This window comes from Globicephala melas, chromosome 9, assembly GCF_963455315.2.
Source record: "Globicephala melas chromosome 9, mGloMel1.2, whole genome shotgun sequence".
In the NCBI taxonomy this organism is placed as follows: Eukaryota; Metazoa; Chordata; class Mammalia; order Artiodactyla; family Delphinidae; genus Globicephala; species Globicephala melas.
Window position 1 is genome coordinate 84883727 of NC_083322.1, and position 17826 is coordinate 84901552.

Below are 17826 nucleotides of genomic sequence, written 5' to 3' on the forward strand. Positions count from 1 at the left end.
GCAAACTGACTCCTTTAGACAACTATTACATTAAAAAAGTTTACCCAAATGTGGTGGATCTTTTTTAAACTTGCTTATTTTAAAATAAAATGAAAAACTCTTATAATTCAGCTACCATTTTAGACTACAAAGTGAAGTCTCAGGCAAAACAGTATTCTGCATCGCTTTGTGAAGTGACAATTCTTAGGTACAAGCTAATTTCTAATAGGATGAGGCCATTAGGGTGACTTGGTACTTCACTGTCAGCTTGACTTCTCTGAGCCATACAAAACCTCCTGTAATAATACTTAATGTGTAGTGTGGGTACACTGGCAATCTCTGGGAGTAAAATATTTTAAAGCATAACCCCTATAATCAAATAAAATTTATTATTTAAATTATAAATCTTCTGTTGGCTAGAACATTTCATGAATGACAAAGACCAAATCTACTTTTACCTCTGAAAAACTGATTTAGCAATTATTCTAAAAATTCATACTATTTTAACCAATTCCTTGTTTATTTAGAAGTCTTAATATATAAATTCACCAACGGCCCTACTATATGAGTTATTTCTATAAATGTTCTTTTTGATTGTGCTTATTTAGTTAATAATGCTAACTGCTGTTCCCTGAAGTCTCTTCTTTATCCCCACCTTTATTTGTTTGCTCATAGGGTTCCCTCTACTTATAAAGTCCCTCCACCAAAATTCACCTATCCTTCTAGGCTCATTTTGAAAGCACTTGCTTATTAAGCATTCCATGACTCTCCTAACAGTATATGATTTTTCCTTTTTAAGAATCCTCATTTAAAAAAGAAAAAAAAAAAGAATCCTCATTGCACAACAACATGAATGTACTTAATGCCAATGAACTGTACACATAAAAACGGTTAAAACGTTGACTTTCGTTATGTACGTTTACCAATAAAACAGCTGCCCACCCCCCCCCCCAAAAAAAGTAGAGGGACTTCCCTGGTGGCACAGCAGTTAAGAATCCACCTGCCAATGCAGGGGACACAGGTTTGATCCCTGGTCCAGGAATATCCCACGTGCTGTGGAGCAACTATGCCTGCGTGCCGCAACTACTGAGCCCACGCTCTGCAACTACTGAAGCCTGCGCACCTAGTACCCATGCTCCACAACGAGAAGCCACCGCAATGAGAAGCCCGTGCACCGCAACAAAGAGTAGCCCCCACTTGCCACTAGAGAAAGCCTGCATGCAGCAACGGAGACCCAACGTGGCCAAAAAATTAAAATTTAAAAAAAAAAAAGTATAGAGTGCTAGGTAAACAGTAACACAAGGGTTGGCAGTTAAGAGAGTAGAAATGGGAGAAGGGATCCAGGGTTAAGAGAGGAGGGGAGAATAATAAACCAAAACAGTACATTTATTAGCTTTCTGGGCAATCCTCACTCCCTCCCCCAACTTCTCTTTTCCCTAAAATGTCTACAGCAGATTTACCTTTCAGGACAACTCATATATATGATAGGATTTCATAGACAGGAGTAATTTTCCCACTGCTTTAAGAAAATAACATAAAATCCATTCAAAAAAATTTTAATGCAAATTTGTCCTACCCTCTTCTCAGTGCTTTTGACAAGCTCACCCATGACTTCTATTCCCAAATTCAGGGTTAAATCCAAATTCACAATTCTTTTTGTAACTCCTCAATCCATTTACTTTCTACATGACCCTCCAGGTTCTGTTCCTAACTCTCTAGAACTGAGAGTTTACCATCCTCAAGTAGACACTTAAGTGTCCCGAATGTTCCATATTCTTCCCTGTTATTCTCAGTATATATTCTTTATCTCAGAAATGTCATCTTTTTCCGTGAGTTCAACGATCACCCATACACAATAAATTAGAGAGCTACAGGGCCAACCATGACTGGCCTGAGATCTAAATTCAACTCAAACTCTATACATCTAAAATTGAACTCAGTACCCAACTCCTCAAATTTATCTTTCCTCCTGTATTCCCTATCTCATCACTACCACTTAGTGTCCACATTAGCTCAGATAAATCCTTCCTCACCCTCCCATATCACCAAATTTTGTGAATGCTATCTCAAAACTGCCTTCCAAATCCATCCCTTTTCTTCATATTCATTGTCACTGTCTCCAGGCCCTCCTGCTTGAACAGCTCAAATAGCTTTCTAAGCGGTCTCTGCTTGTATCCTTATCTCTCTGCATTTTATTCTCCACACAGCAGCCAAGGTGATCCTGTTAAAATGTAAGTTAACATCATACCTAAGAGTGAAACTCATGTCATTTAGAGTAAAAGCCAAAGTCCTAACAATGACCTACAAGAACCCTGGATGGTTTGCCATAACTCCCAACACTATTACAAATCTACTACTCTCTTCCTCACCCATTCTGCTCAAGCACACTGGCTTCCTTGATATCCCTTCAATACACTCTTAACTCAAATACTTGGGCACTTAATGCTCTTTCTGTCTGGAATACTCTTCTCCCAGATAACCGCATGGCTCACTCCCTCACTATTTCAAGTCCTGGTTCCATGTTTTAACCACCCTACATAATAATAATATCCCCTACACCTGTCATATGGTAGACTGATCATATTAATAGCCTGATCTTCAACTCTTCCTATATTGAAACCACATGTGACTTCACAGTTCTTCCGACTTAAAAGGTGTAATTTATCTCCCAACCCCTTGAGGTTGAGGTGGCATTATAACTTGCTTTGGCCAACAGAATGTGAGATCATTTTGGAACATATTTGAAAATATTAGATATGGCATAAACAATATATGGTTTGCAAACAAAACATGGCTTGTAAACAGTATAAAAACTGGCATATAATAAAGCAACAACAGAAAATTAAATGTGTTGGTTAAATATTCATCTTATACTTCTGGTTTAGATTAAATTGCATTTTCCAAAAATACCTTAAGAATAATCTACCAGCCATCACAAGAATGTAGAGAATGAGAAAATATCAATATTTTATTATTCTTTGAAACTCTTAAGCAGCATTAGAATAATTCATGTCACTACAGTCTATTTTACAAGATTTGCAAGATTCTCTCTTATTTTTAAATATCCAATATTTAATTATATTTCCCTTAAGACCTAAGAGCATGAAAAATAGAAAGTATGCTGCATCTGAGCCAATAATAGAGGAGACTAAAGAGGCAGGTGAAAAACTAGGTATAAATGATGCTTCAACATCAAGGGCAGGAAGGACTTTAAAAAAAAAAGTCAAAAAAAAAGTCAACAGTGCTGAATGCTAAAGAGGCAACAAGAAAGCTACACACTACTATAAAGTATCTACTGGATATGTCCAGGAGATCTAAGGCAACCATAGTAAATGCAATTTCAGCAGAATGGTAGTGCTTGAAATCAGCTTACAGTGGGGGTTAAAGGAATGAAGAGGAGGCCAAGGAAGTTGAGCTAGCCACTGCCCACCTAATTACTCATTCAAGGAAGCTTAGTTTAAGCCTTCATTTTACCATTAATAACAGTTTCTTTGAATCCTTTCACACACAAAAAATTTCTAGCTTTTGAACTATTAAAATATCCATCCTCTTTACTTTTCCATAAAATGAAAAGATCAAAGCATCTGGTATACTGAACATTAAAACAGTGCTTCTTACTTTAATAATTAATCTTCTACTATCTAAGTTATAAAGTAATGAAAAATATTTGTTATTTTGTACAACATCTAATAATGCCAGTGAATGGGTTTAGAGATATTTGAACATATTCAATTTCTTCCAATAGTTGCGAAATCCTATCATCAATACCCACCTACTCTGTGTTCCTCCTTGGCATTTACATATAACCTATTTACAGCACTAGAAGTAAAGAATTACAAACAACTAGGCATAAATTACAGGAAATTTCTAAATTACACAGTGCATCCAGATTTATCTCTAACACCCATTAATGAATCTTAGGCACAAAGAGGCCAATGGACAGAGTAGATAGAGAAAGCTAAGAAGACACAGGTGCACAGGCAAGCAGATACACAGCACAGACAGAGACACACTGACAACCAGGCAAACACAGCATTACAGCACTTAGGTTTTAGATGATCCGGGAACTACAATTGGATTTATTTTATTAATGCAAAATCTATTGTGAAGAAAATACATTAGTCTTTGAGACAGTGATAAATTTCAGATACATATTCAGAGAGAGAATAAAAAAATGACAATATAATACTTGAATAAAATTGATCCTTAGAATTACACTTCCTTGCAAGAAGGTAATGTTCTGGTTCCATATTTTAACACTGAAAAATTACAACTTAAATCTTAAGTACCATAAATATGCAGCTTATAGATTATCTTAATTTTATAGTTTCTACACAGAAACCTTACAAGTTTGACGTTTAATATGTACTGAATATGTGAAATAATGCTCTGCCAGAGCCAACAGAATGTTCTCTCAACTCACAAGGACTCTTTATGCTTCTTTTTCCCTTCTCTGAAAGAAGGTGGGTGGAGTTTATTTGGGGCTGAAACCTTAAAATAGTTAAATTTTTTTTGCTGTTTTGCTTCAAAACAAATACACTTTGGGCTACCTGCCTAGTTAGGGGACTATCCCTTTTCTCTTTAAGAAAAGTACCTACCAATCACATCTGAACAAGTTCACCACCTTGGTCAACTCCACACAATTATACTACACAAAACCCATTTCATCGGTGGCAAGTTGATTGATGTGATGTGAATTTCAGGAATGTGAAAGTGAGATAGAGCAATTCTAGTCATAATGAGTTCTTCCCCTAAACTGAGATACAGTGAATGAGATAGGTTAGATCACTGTAAGGGATGCCTTTATTCAATAGCAGGTGCAGCCCCAAGCAGTGAAAGTCAAATGCAGCCAGCTAAGAGTAAAGCAGGTGCACAGAGAAGCAAAGACAAGTATCCAAGCAGCCCTAGATAGACACAGAAACTGATAAATATGGAGAACCACAGAAAGACAGAGGGGCTGAAATGAAGAGTCACCCAGGTTACAGATGGCTCTCCATTTCTTGGTTCCTGTCCTTAAAGCAACTCAAGGGCAGTATTCTACTGCAATATTTTTTTTTCCACTTAAGCTGGTTTGCAAATAGGCTACAACCAAAAATCTATACCAACAAAGAAGGTTTCTATAATTTTCGATATTTATGCCCCCCTTTGCTGGTTTGCAAATAGGCTACAACCAAAAATCTATACCAACAAAGAAGTTTTCTATGATTTTCGATATTTATGCCCCCCTTTTTTTTCCTTTATTGACTTTTTCCCTAAAGAATAAGAATGCAACTGCTGGTCTAAGCAACATCATGTCATAGAAAAAGCATCTTACTATTGTACATCTTGCTTATTTGGGACAAACTCAGCTCTGCCAACTTCTAACCGTGAAACCTGTAACAAGCTCCTTAAACAGCTTTCTTGTTCCCTTTAACATCAAAGGGTCTATGACCTATGAGTAAATCCAGTGTACACAGTGAGGGGAGGTGTCCAGAAAAGCCACATTCTCCACATTTTCATAGCACGGGAGCTAGAACTCCTTTCCTTTCTCACTTTGGTTCTAGCCCCACATGTGTAGTCTCAAAATCTCTCGGAGTCATCTCCTAGAAAACTCAAATATGCTGAGGAATCCAAACTAAACAGAGGCTTACCGTTATAAATAACTTGCAGAGGTTCTAAAGACTCTTTTAAATGTAATTTTTTTACAGGGCACTTTTAACAGAAGCCCATGAAAAACACTGATCTGGCCACTTAAGAACTATATAAACAGAGAGTGTATTACTTTATATATCTGGGATAAGGTAAAATTACCAGATTTAAGAACACTGGGCTTCTGGAACTCCATTTTTAAAAGATCCTTCAGGGGCTTCCCTGGTGGCACAGTGGTTAAGAATCTGCCTGCCAATGCAGGGACACAGGTTTGAGCCCCGGTCCGGGAAGATCCCACATGCCGCGGAGCAACTAAGCCCGTGCACCACAACTACTGAGCCTGTGCTCTAGAGCCCGCGAGCCACAACTACTGAGCCCACGCGCCTAAGCCCGTGCTCCTCAACAAGAGAAGCCACCGCAATGAGAAGCCCGCGCACCACAACAAAGAATAGCCCCCGGAAGGGTAGCCCCTGCTAGCTGCAACTAGAGAAAGCCAGAAAGTCTGCATGCAGCAACGAAGACCCCACGCAGACAAAAAAAAATTTTTTAATAAATAAAAAGATCCTTCATACCAACCAAACCATACATTATAAGAGTGAACAACTATGCCACAATAATGAGACATCAAAACACTCCTCACCAAAACATTCAGGAATGCTGAGGCCAATATTATATTCATCTCAAGCTCAGCATTTCAGCTGCTCTCCCTTTGGGAATCCCCTCCTATTTGTTTGGGTATATGGGCTTTGCTTATTTTTTACACTGCCACCCTGTTCCTCTCATCTAAAACCCACAGTTCTTATCTCTGTGTCTTTGCAAGTGCTGTTTGCTTTCTATCTCTGAAATGCCTTTTATCCTAATCCACATGACAAACTTTTCCTTCAAGAGTCAAGTCAAATGTGGCCTCCATGCTGAAATTGTCCATGTTCTATTCAGGCAGATTTAGGCTCTCCTGCCTCTGTGGTTTAAATCTTGAATACACTTCCCTTAGAGTAATACCAAGTCTTTAACTACTATTGACCACCTTCTATGTACTACATTAGAAGCTTTACATACATATTATCTTGGTCCTTCTAGGTAGGTATTACATCCTCAATTTCCCTAGATAACCTGCTTATAATCATAACAGGGCCAGGACAGAAATTAACTACCTGATGACTCCAAAGCTGATTATCTTTCTACTAGTCTAGAGTTTCTAAGATTTTTGGAACCCAAACCCCTTGAGAATCTAACAGCTATGAGCCTTCTCCACCCCTCTCCCAATGAGCTTACACACAAAACACTATGTATAATATGAAAGGGTTCGCAAACCCCCTGAAGCCCATCCACTGCCCCCAGGAAAACTTCTTGCTGCTTCTCACAAGTCTATTCACAGCCAGTAAACTTCTTAAGGGCAACAACTGTCATATTTTCAAATATCAATTATAAACACAGTACCTAGGGCATAGTGGGCACTCGGTGAACATCTTCTGAATGGTGGATGGTAGGAACCATGGAAGGATGACAGGGCTGCCATTTTTGCATTCCTTCAGAGCCTACCAGGGTAGCTACTCAACTGTTGTTAAATAGCTTTTCAAATGCAGATTACATCTAAAAACAGTTACTATAGGAAATGTAGATATTAGCATACACCCCAAAGCCTCTGAGATTAACACGATCCACGTTCCACATTCTCTAGGAAAAACTTTTGGGGAGCAACTACTTATATCTGCTATAAGCCAGTTCACAGACACTATAATATTATACAAATGGAAACAAGTATCTGTGCTATTTCAGATGGAAGGAGATAACAGTCAAGGTTTGAATGCATGAATCTAAAAAATTTAACTACTACAGGAAATATGAAATGCTGGGAGAGGGGTTCAATTCCTGTTTGGAAGAGACTAGTGGTTTAGAAGAACTGCATGTCACTGGACTTGCCTTAGCAAGTCTTCAACTCAAATCTAATGAAGGCTTTTTTTCCATGGTATTAAAAATCAAATTTGCAATGGAGAACAAGTGCTTTAAGATAAACTGGGCTAATATATTTATCTCAGAAAGTGAGAGTTAATTACAATTCTTACTTCTGAGTTCTGGGTGAATGTGGTAAAGTCATTCTAAATTTTTAGTGTTTTGATCTTCAAGGTATTTGTCTATAAAATAGAAGGAAAGTTTTCTAAGAAAGGGGAAAAATATGCTCAACAGTACAACACAGATAAGCAAGATTTCATTCATTCAGTGGGTATGCTCAAGGATGAGAAATAGCTCATTCCAGAGGAACGAAAGGACACACACTGCAGAGTACAGGAGTTAAATACTGGAAAGGTATGAGAGACTATGTTAAGAAGGCTCTGGAAGGCCAGGTTAAGAAGTGTAGACTTTATCCTATTGGCCTGTGATTCTAAGCCAGGGCAAAAGCTACAAAATAGGCAGCAGGGGGATAGGAGAAAGGGAAATTCGTAAGACAGACATATAATTATAGTTTGAAAAAAAGCAGAGCTTGGGTCTGATGCTTTGAGTTGCCTTAGGCATTTAAAATTCCAATAATTTTAATGGTCATCAAAGGGAGCCTTGAGGGTTTTTTGAACTTATATTTTTCGATGATAAAAATAAAACCATGTTTCCAATACGGTTCTACATAAATGTATTAAAGAAAATTGAACTAGGCAGCAACAAGGGGACTCAAACCCACATCTTCTGATTTTATAACCCGTATGCCCTCCATTATCCCACAGATGCCAACACTTGAAAGTGATATTTTAGGAAAGTGAGCATGATATATGGAATGAATTAGATGAGGCAAGAAACTAGAGGCAAGGAGAGAACAACAGCTATTGCTGTAATCACTCCCAAAACACCCACGATTTACAAGATACCACTATTGTTGAAGAGATGTCAGTGACATGTTATCTGGATTTCCTTAATGAAATCTAAAACCAAAAGTTAAAAGTGGACATTTTATTAAAATTAATCATGGGGTGGAGGATATACAAGTAGTTACTTTAAGTGGTTCCCTCAATCCTTATGCATATCAACCAGCGTCCAGAGAAAAATACGCACCGTACTATTTTTCACATTTATGTAGAAGATATTACAATTAATAAAAATGTATTTATTTAAAAGTTTTACTAAATTCAGTCTAATACTTTATCTTTTATTTTCTTTTTTCAGTGGATACTAAAAATAAAACAACATTTGTGCCTGCACACCTGTAGGTAAGAGGAAGAAAAAGCAATTCTCATGCTGGTCTAAGAGACAAGCCCCTTGGACCACCTGAAGAGCCAAGCTCTGTTTTACAGCATTAAGCTCGCTACAATTTCTGCTAACGCAATGGCCATTAATGCTTATTAAATGCCAGGCACTATATTAAGCAATGGGGATAGAGAGATAGTTAACTAAGTCCCAGTCTGTAGCCTTGGAAGCTTTCATTCTGGGGAAATCAGAAATGTAAATGTTTATGAATCTAATGAACTGAGTGCTATAGAAACCCAGAAATGTTTACCATACAAACAAAAAATTTTAATCTATCTAAATGTTAATGCCTAACTGTCAGTTTCAATCTTTCAAAAATCTTTTCCAAATTAGATATCAAATATTGAAGGAAAAAAGCTAACAATATTCTAAAATTAAATACAGGAAAACATCCTTGAGAATTAACACTTGAGGTAAATTTTTATTGTGCTATCTCAGTGAGCCATGTCTGGAAAGTTACTTAAAAGTTCACTTCCACTTTTGAAGTTAGTTAAAATATAAATATGTTTGGCTGGACACTCATCAAAGGTAAGAAAATCTTAACTAAACCAGTGGCACTGGGAAAGGACTAAGATTAGCTCAGATGCTACGACTGGAAAATATTTCCTTTCACTCTAGCTTTAAAGACATGTTAGACATACCGCACCATTTATATAAGCTTACTGAGATATTTTAAAAACCTACAAGCCAACCACAAGATAGCACTTCACACCCTCTAAGGTGGTTATAATAAAAAAGACAGACAGTGACAAGTATTGGTGAGGATGTAAAGAAATTGGTGGGAATGGAAAATGTACATTCTCCTGGTTGAAACGTAAAACATGGAGCAGCTTTGGAGAACACTCTGGCAGTTCCTCAAAATGTTAAACATACTTGTAGGTACATACCCAAGATAATCAAAAACATTGTGCAAAACAAAAACTTGTGTAAAAGGTTCATAGTAGCATTATTCATAAAATAATACAAATGTATTACATCTTATGTATTATTATACACAAAATATTCCAAAATGTGAAAACAACGCAAACTGTCTATCAACAAATGAATGGATAAACAAAATATGGTATATCCATACAACAGAAAATTATTCAGTCATAAAAAGGAATGAAGTATTTCTGACCACGCAACAACACTGATGATCCTTGAAAACATTAAGTCAAAGGAGTCAGTCACAGAATACTGATTCCATTTATATGAAATGTCTAGACGAGGCAAATCTATGGAAACAGAAGGTAGATTAGTGGTTGCCAAGGTCTGCAGGGAGCGGGGAGGAAGGGAGAAATGACTGCTAATGGGTATGCGGTTTCTTTTGGGGGTGATAAAAACTGATTGTGATGATGGTTGCACAATTTTGTGAATACACTAAAACCTATTAAATTGCACAACTTAAATGAGTGAATTTTACACTAAGTGAATTATATCTCCATAAAGCTGTTATTAATTTTTAAAACACCTACAAGCCACAATATTGAACAGTTTAACAACGATGAAGTTTTTTATACTTATCTAGTCTGTGCAGCATTAAGATCTTGCCAGGCTTTCAGTCCATCCTCCCCTCCTACTTTTTAACAAATCAAATCGTAGCCTTAAATCAAAACTTCAGAGGTCTTATTTAACCAAAAGACAAGTTCTTGTTATCTGTCTTTTAAAATTATACTTAAACAGCAATCATTTCACAAAAGATAGATAAGGAATGCATATATGAAAAATGTTCCTATCTCATCTTTTTTTTTAAAAGCAGAGGGTGGGAGGGGATCTGTGTCTTCCTCTGGCTTCTGCCATCTCCTTTCAGAATGTTAAAAGTAAATAGAAGAAATTTATACTACTTCGCCTATTTCTTCTTCAACCCAGTATAGTCTGGCTTTTTCCCATACCCCAACCCCAAACTGCTTTTTCTAGTCACCAAATCACTCCTACTTGGCAAATAGAATGGGTGCTTTCTCAAGCTCACCTTACAGGTCCTCCCAGAATTACTGTATCAGACTTTGGTGACTACTCCTTTCCTGAAACTCTCCCAGGCTTTTCTGACATCCTCTGGGTTCCCTTCCTTCCTCTTTGACCACACCTTCCCGGGAGCAATCACTAGCACTTCCGTTTAGAAGCTGCTCTTTAAATGCTGACGCTCTTCAACCTAAAGTTGGTCACTCTATAGGCTTGTCTGAATAAGCTCGTTTCACTTTCCTGCTTTCAAATAACTCTTACATGCTTTAATTCTGTCCCGTCAGCTCTCTCATGCTCTACATTTCCACAAGATGTCTCATAGGCACCTCCTTTTAACGTGTCCAAAGCTAAACTCATTCTCTTCGACTTTGAAATTTCTTCCAACCATCTTCTGCTTGGTCTCCTCTGCTTGTTTCTCCTCTCTTCTTCCTTACCCTACCAAACAGTACCTTCCAACTTGAGTGACGGTATATCAAGCTAGAAACCTTGGAGCCATACTACAACATTCCTATCTCCTTCACTACTCACATCTAGTGACTCGTTGAGACCTCTTCCTTTATCCTTATCAGATCCTTTGTACACTCTGTGTTCTACTGTCTTAGTTTAGCTCAGGCCCTCATACCTCACTCCCTATATTTCAACAGCTTCAAAAATGCTCTCCTTCAATCCGGTAATCCATTCTTCATACTACCATCAGAATCAACTTTCTGCAGCACAAATCTGTCAAATGACTGCTTACTTTTCTTAAAATATGCAGCGATCTGCAGAGACCTATAGTACTGATTCTCAGCATTTTACCAGAACCAACCTGAATGATATAAGTGAAGGCTCAAAGTAAAGCAGGCTGGGGTGGTGAGGGGACAACTGGAGGTGGGGAAACACTGCTGCAGTGTTCAAACAGAATGTCTATTTTCTTAACACCTGCCTACTTTCCCTGTAACTCTAAGACCTGTAGTGTGTTACTGTTCAAAATTACTATTACTGATCTATAGTATCCAGCATAGATTCAAGAACCTTCAAAACCTGATCCCTACCTAGGTGTCTCAGCCTCATGTTAGTCTTTATCATGCACTATTTCACTGTTTCTCAAAATCTGGTGATGGCCCACCCCCAGACCATTTCAAAGAGTTCACGAGGTCAAAACTCTTTTCCTAACAATACTAAGTTATGCTTTCTCACCTGTAAATATGCAAATGCACAGACTTTAGTACAAGATTTTTTTTAAACACTTTCATTCCCTTTAGGAGTGTACAGCGGAGCTTTCTAGAGGGTACATGACACGTGATACTGTGAAATGTGACAATGCAACAGTATGAATGCAACAGCTATAAGAATCCAGCTCTCTTCTATTAAGCCAGACATTAAAAAAATTTGCAAAAATATAAAAACAATGCTTCTTCCCACCAATAACTTTTTGAAAAATAATTACTTGTCATAAAATATAGTATACAGGTTAATATGGAATGGTTTTATTATCATTATTTTAAAGTAAACTGTATTTTTAAATATCTTCTAATTTCTAATACAGTAAATAAACAAAAGGTCTTTGGAGTCCTCAGTAATTTTTGAGAGTGTAAAAGACTCTTAAGATCAAAAGGTGTGAGAACTGCTACATTATTTACAGCAGATTATCTACCACTCCCTAAATATGCTCAACTCTGAAACCTCAATCCTTTTGCATGGCGATGCATCCTCCACCACCTGCCTAGTCCCAGCCAGGTCCTAAGGGACCTCAGATGCATTCTGGAGAAACGGGATAGAGAGAACAGGTTTTGAAGTCAAGCAAGATACTTAACTTCTCAGAGTGTGTTCCCTTACCTGTAAAATATAGGTTATATCTATCTACCTCATAAATTGCCGATATGTTAAATAAGACACAGTGTAAAAATATCTGGCACGGTGTTTAACATATAGTAGGGATGAAAAAATGTTAATTTCCTTTCTACCTAAAATAATTTATAAAATCACAAACACTACTGTAGTAAGATTAAAAACAATACAACAATTATTTAATCATAACAAAGCAAGCAAACTGGTTGTTTTGAGCAGTTCCTTCAGGATTACTATTAGTAGAGCAGATGGTTTTATATAATAAATTCCCTGAAATGCATAACTACTACAGTGGTTCTGCAGTTACTTGTGATTGATAAATTCAGATTAATTTAAAATATCAGTTATTGGGACTTCCCTGGTGGTCCAGTGGCAAAGAATCCACACCTTGCAATGCAGGGGATGTGGGTTCAATCCCTGGTCAGGCAACTAAGATCCCACATGCCATGGGACAACTAAGCCCGCCCACCAGAACTGCTGAGTTCACACACCTCAGCTAGAGAACCCGGGTGCCGCAAACTACAGAGCCCACGTGCCCTGGAACAAGCACGCCACAACTAGAGAGAAGCCCACGTGCTGCAGTGAAGATCCCAACTAAGACCTGACGCAGACAAAAATAAATTGAAAAAGTAAATAATAAATCTTAAAAAAAAATAAAATAAAATATCAGTTATTTTAAATAGCATTTTAACATAGGAATGCTTGCTATTACACCTCAGTTTAGCCTTAGGAAAAAATGTCCATAAATCTTCTCCTTCCAGTGTTTCACAAAAAAGTACTATAATTCACACCTCCTCTGCATCCTGTTTTTTAAATACTCTACTAAGTCCACTCATTAAATTTTTGTTTTCATCTCCATAAGTAGAAATAGAACCAGTTTTTAAACTGAAACTGCCATATTTGTAGCTTCACTGTTGTCCTTTATGATTTTTTTTTATATACAAGTGTCTAGTGTATAAACTGTAGCCTAATCAGAATAAATTTACTTCGTGTTTCAGTACTTCAATTATACATGATAAAGCTTTAAAAAGCAAAAGAAAATTACTGAAAATGGAAAGCCCAGACATCTCTTTTTCCTTCTGTCTCTAGTTACATGTAACTGACTACATAAATTAGCCATTTGAGAATATAGAGACAGCACAATAATTTGTTAGATGAAGACCCTAAATATTAGTTTCATATTTCAGTCTTGTGAAGTAGGTAGTATTTTTCTTCTTTTAAAGGTGAGAAAACTCAGTCAACTCATTTTCTTTCAAGTGGCCTGCCCAAGGTCAGAAAACTAGCCAAAGGCAGAGATGGGAGTAAAACATCTGTCAAACATAAATGTGCACCACCCTACCATACACATTTACTTGTCATGATCACTGTCTCCCATTTCATAAAGAAGACTAAAAATCGAGATAGTTGAGATCACGTTCTGGATCTGCCACAGATTAGCTATTTAATCATCAACTTGTAAAGTAATCATTTTGGTGCCGTAGTTTACACCACCTCAATACCTTAGTTTTCTCCTCTTTCACAGAATGGGGTGCACAACAGGCAAAGGCCAAGAACAGACAGCTCACAGAATAGTTAACAAGAGGAAAAATTTCTACCCTTACTAGTATCAAGATATTCAAATTAAAACAAGATACCATTTTTCAACCATCAAATTATCAAAGATCCAAGATAATTATTATGAACACTCATACAGTACTGACAGTTGTATAAACTGACAGAACTTCTTCAAAAAGTTATTCATAAACACATATTAAATGTTTATATCCCTTCATCTAGTACTTCCATTACTGGAAGATATCTTATGCAATAATCCAAAATAAAGAAGCTTTATGCATAAGTGTTCACTACAGAATTATGACATATAATAGCAGAAAATAAATGGCCTAAACATTCAACCATAAGAAAATAGTTAAGCTAAAAGACAGTGGCTAGGTGAAATATTATATAGCCACCTAAAATCATTTTTACAAATGAAAAACACTTAAATATTAAGCTGGAAAAAATTTTCTAAGAATATTAAATGGTATTGATTATGTAGTATGGTCACAGAGTAGCATTAAAAACATTAACAGAGATAGCCTTTGGGAGATGGGACTATAGGAGGGCTGAGCGGAATAATGGAAAGACCACAGTTTGAATGCCCATTCCACTTTCCTACAGGTAAGGCATTCTTAATTATTACTGTATAATTTCCAAATTTGAAACAATGAACATTATCACTTCATATCTGAATAAGGTTATAATACAGTAGCTAGATTACCCCTAAGGCTCAGTTCTAAAATGCTAAAAAATTTTTAATGCATTTTTAATCCATATCAGAATTTAAGAACAACAGAAGAGTTAGAATCTATCAGGGGATTCCCTATTCTCTTTCCATGGCAGAGGGGACAAAGTTTCCCTCCAGCTTTCTAGTCAAGGGAAAAAGAGGCACCAACTAGCAACCTTAATTACAGCTATTGCTTATCAAGTCACAGAATAAAAAAAGCAAGCACTACAAAAGAACAGCCCTAGTAATCAAATCTCAAGTGTAGAATCCCCTAACTATCCCTAGGTACTATGGAAGAAAAAGGAAACTCATTTAGTCCTGGAGAAATGAAATCTCCAATAGGAATCCCTGACTCATCCCCAAAGCATGAACCCTAAGGCTACTTCCCCTGTACAGGAGTTCAGAGACTGGGCACTTGTCCTGATGGCCTGCATCACCAAACAATGCTCTTTCCTGACAGGATATGCCCATGGATAACAAGATGATTAGCATGCAAAGAATAAGTGGCCAGGGACCACACCACCTCTCCTTCCACAACCAAAATAAGACTGTGTAAGACTAGTTTTAAACATTTAAAATATTCTAAATAAATATTTTCTTCTCTTTTGGCCGAAGAGTAGTAAAAAGGGGACTCTGTCCAATTATTGTGATACCATTCCAAAGATACCAACACATTCAAAATTCTCAATAGTAAAAACGGAACATGTCTTCTTTTCTTTAACCTTTTCAGATCATAAAGTAATTTTTCAAATACATAGGCTAAATATCAAGAGAAAATCTTTAAAATAAGGCATAAATTACTTAATCAACATTTTCTACACCTTCAAAAGATACTAACAAAACCTAACTCCTAGCCTCCTCTATTATTGGTCTAGGGAGGCGGGAATCACAAAGCTCCAACAACACTGTTACAATATTGTATAAGGTGAAGGGTTAAGAATTTTAACGCTAAAGCTTTACTAGACCGAAGTCTCTTTAAAATGTGAAAAATTATTTCAGCACTAAAAGCCATTTCACCTGCACCTTGTAAACAATTAAACTGTACTTTGAAACAAAAACTAGTCAATGTTTGCTGCTCACTCACTTTTATACACATTAACTGTGTATCCCTTGAACAATCGCGAATTTCAGAGTTAAGTGACTATTCCTGGAGGTGTATCTGGCCCGGGAGCAAAATTTTCCCTAGCTTATTTCCCATTCCCAAACCCCGCCAAGACTAAGGAGCAGCCACTTCCCAAAGTCCCACTTCCTTTTCCATTCCCCAGACCTCCAGGGTTTCCAACGCCCCAGTCTTGCGCAATATCCGTAGGAGCAGCCGCCGCAACCACCGCCTCCTAAGCCGAGAAACAACCCTAAAGGGAACATTGTCCAGCAGAAAAATACGGGGCGGGGGGGGGCAATGGAGGAAGTCGACTTCTCCTCCCACGCCTTCGGATCTGACCCCCTCGTAGTGATGGACCAAGAGCAATTCCACGACCAGGACTTTTAACCTCCTCTCCAGCCCGCCTGTACAAGCAGAGGGCGGAAGGCGGGGGAGGGGGTGTCGGATGGGGGGGGGGTGTTGGGGAGACTTCGAAGGTTATCTCCCACTTCAGGGCTTCGGCCCGTACGGTCGCCTCCGCCTCAACACGACTATTGTTCCCAAGTTCCCCACCCCCACCCCGGATAGGAAGTGATAGTCACATCCCCTCTGCCTTCGGCAGTGTCCCCTAGGGAGTCTGAAGTAGGCTTCCTTCAGGATAACCACGCACCTCCCCACCCCTACACACACACGCGCTTACCCCCTCAACATCAAGTCACATTGACCCCAAAACCATCTCAAACCTGGTTCTCAAGAGACCAGAGATGAAACAGGGGTAAATGGAAATTGAGCAAACCACGAGAATGCTTAGGGACAGACCCTTTCCCATGCACCGGAGATAACTGCGAACCCAGCAACGGCAAACAGTCCTACCTTGCCCACCCCAGTGACCAGCTTGAGCAAAGGGACCCCACGAGTTAATTGCCACCTTAAGAGCCCCGTTCCTCCCTCAGCCGCGACCCTCCCTGGAGGGGTAGTTGGATGGGGAGGTGAGGAGAGACGAGCCCCCCGGCCTGTACCTCATTCGCCTCCGGCTCCCGGCCCGAGAAACAATAGGTGGTCTCTGGCGGCGGTGCTGAGTGCGGGCTCGGCCGGGCGGCCTCTCCCTTCGCGTCCCGGACGCCGGCGGAGGGGGCCGCGATCGCGGGAGGAGAAAAGGCGGCCGAGGGGCGGAGGCGACCTCACCTCCCGCCGGCCTCCGAGTCCACCCGGCCCTTGGGGCTGGCGCGCGCCCCCTCCGCCCCTCTCCTTACAGCCGCACACAAAGCGCTGGCGGCCCGGGCCGGCCGGGCGAGGCTGCAGTGGGCTCCGGTGCCGGCGAGAGGAGTCGACAGCGAGGGGAGGGACTCACCATGAAGTCCCGGGCGAAGTTGTCCTCCCCATTGTGGTCCGGACTCTTCATGGCCTGGACCCTCTGTATGAATTTCCTCAGGATCTCCACTTGCTCCATCCTCCCGAGTCCCCCCGGCTGCGGTCGCTGGCCCCCCCGCCGCCCTCCCGCCCGGCGCAGAGCCCGCTCAGTCTTCCCCAGCTCGCTCCCCCTACCCGACCCCTCTCTCCCGACCCCCGCCGCTCCCTGCTCCTCCCCACCGCCCAAGGCGGTGGCAGCGGCGGCACCAGCCCGGCTCCCGATCCTACAACTTCCAGGAGCAGCCGCCGCTCTCCCACAGTACGGGGCGAGCCACTGCGGCTAGCGCCAACCCCAACCCCCAGCTTGCTCCATCCTCCTTCCCCGCCGTCCTCCTGCTCTGCCGGAGACGCCGCCACCGCCTTAGGAACACGGCTCTCCGACCGCCCTGCCCCCCCCAACCCCTTCCCGGTTCCTCCTTCCCTCCCTCCCTCCCTCCCGGCTAGCAGCCGCAGCCGCCTC

The 17826-nt window shown here is 39.7% G+C and overlaps 1 protein-coding gene and 1 long non-coding RNA gene across 4 annotated transcripts in view; one reads left to right on the forward strand and one right to left on the reverse strand.

Moving 5' to 3' along the window:
• LOC115840868 (uncharacterized) overlaps nucleotides 1-9809 on the forward strand; it is a 128075-nt gene extending 118266 nt beyond the window's left edge. For all 3 annotated transcript variants that reach the window (XR_009565124.2, XR_009565126.2, XR_009565125.2), the window contains one exon: nucleotides 8758-9809. This is a non-coding gene — a long non-coding RNA (uncharacterized lncRNA). The remainder of the gene's footprint in view (nucleotides 1-8757) is intronic.
• The window catches only part of PTPN12 (protein tyrosine phosphatase non-receptor type 12), an 86064-nt gene extending 68621 nt beyond the window's left edge, over nucleotides 1-17443 (reverse strand). Inside the window, exon 1 of the mRNA XM_030834299.3 lies at nucleotides 17308-17443. Within this exon, the coding sequence (XP_030690159.1) occupies nucleotides 17308-17406 (99 nt within the window). The 5' untranslated portion in view covers nucleotides 17407-17443. The remainder of the gene's footprint in view (nucleotides 1-17307) is intronic.
• Between the last annotated feature and the right edge of the window lie 383 nt (nucleotides 17444-17826).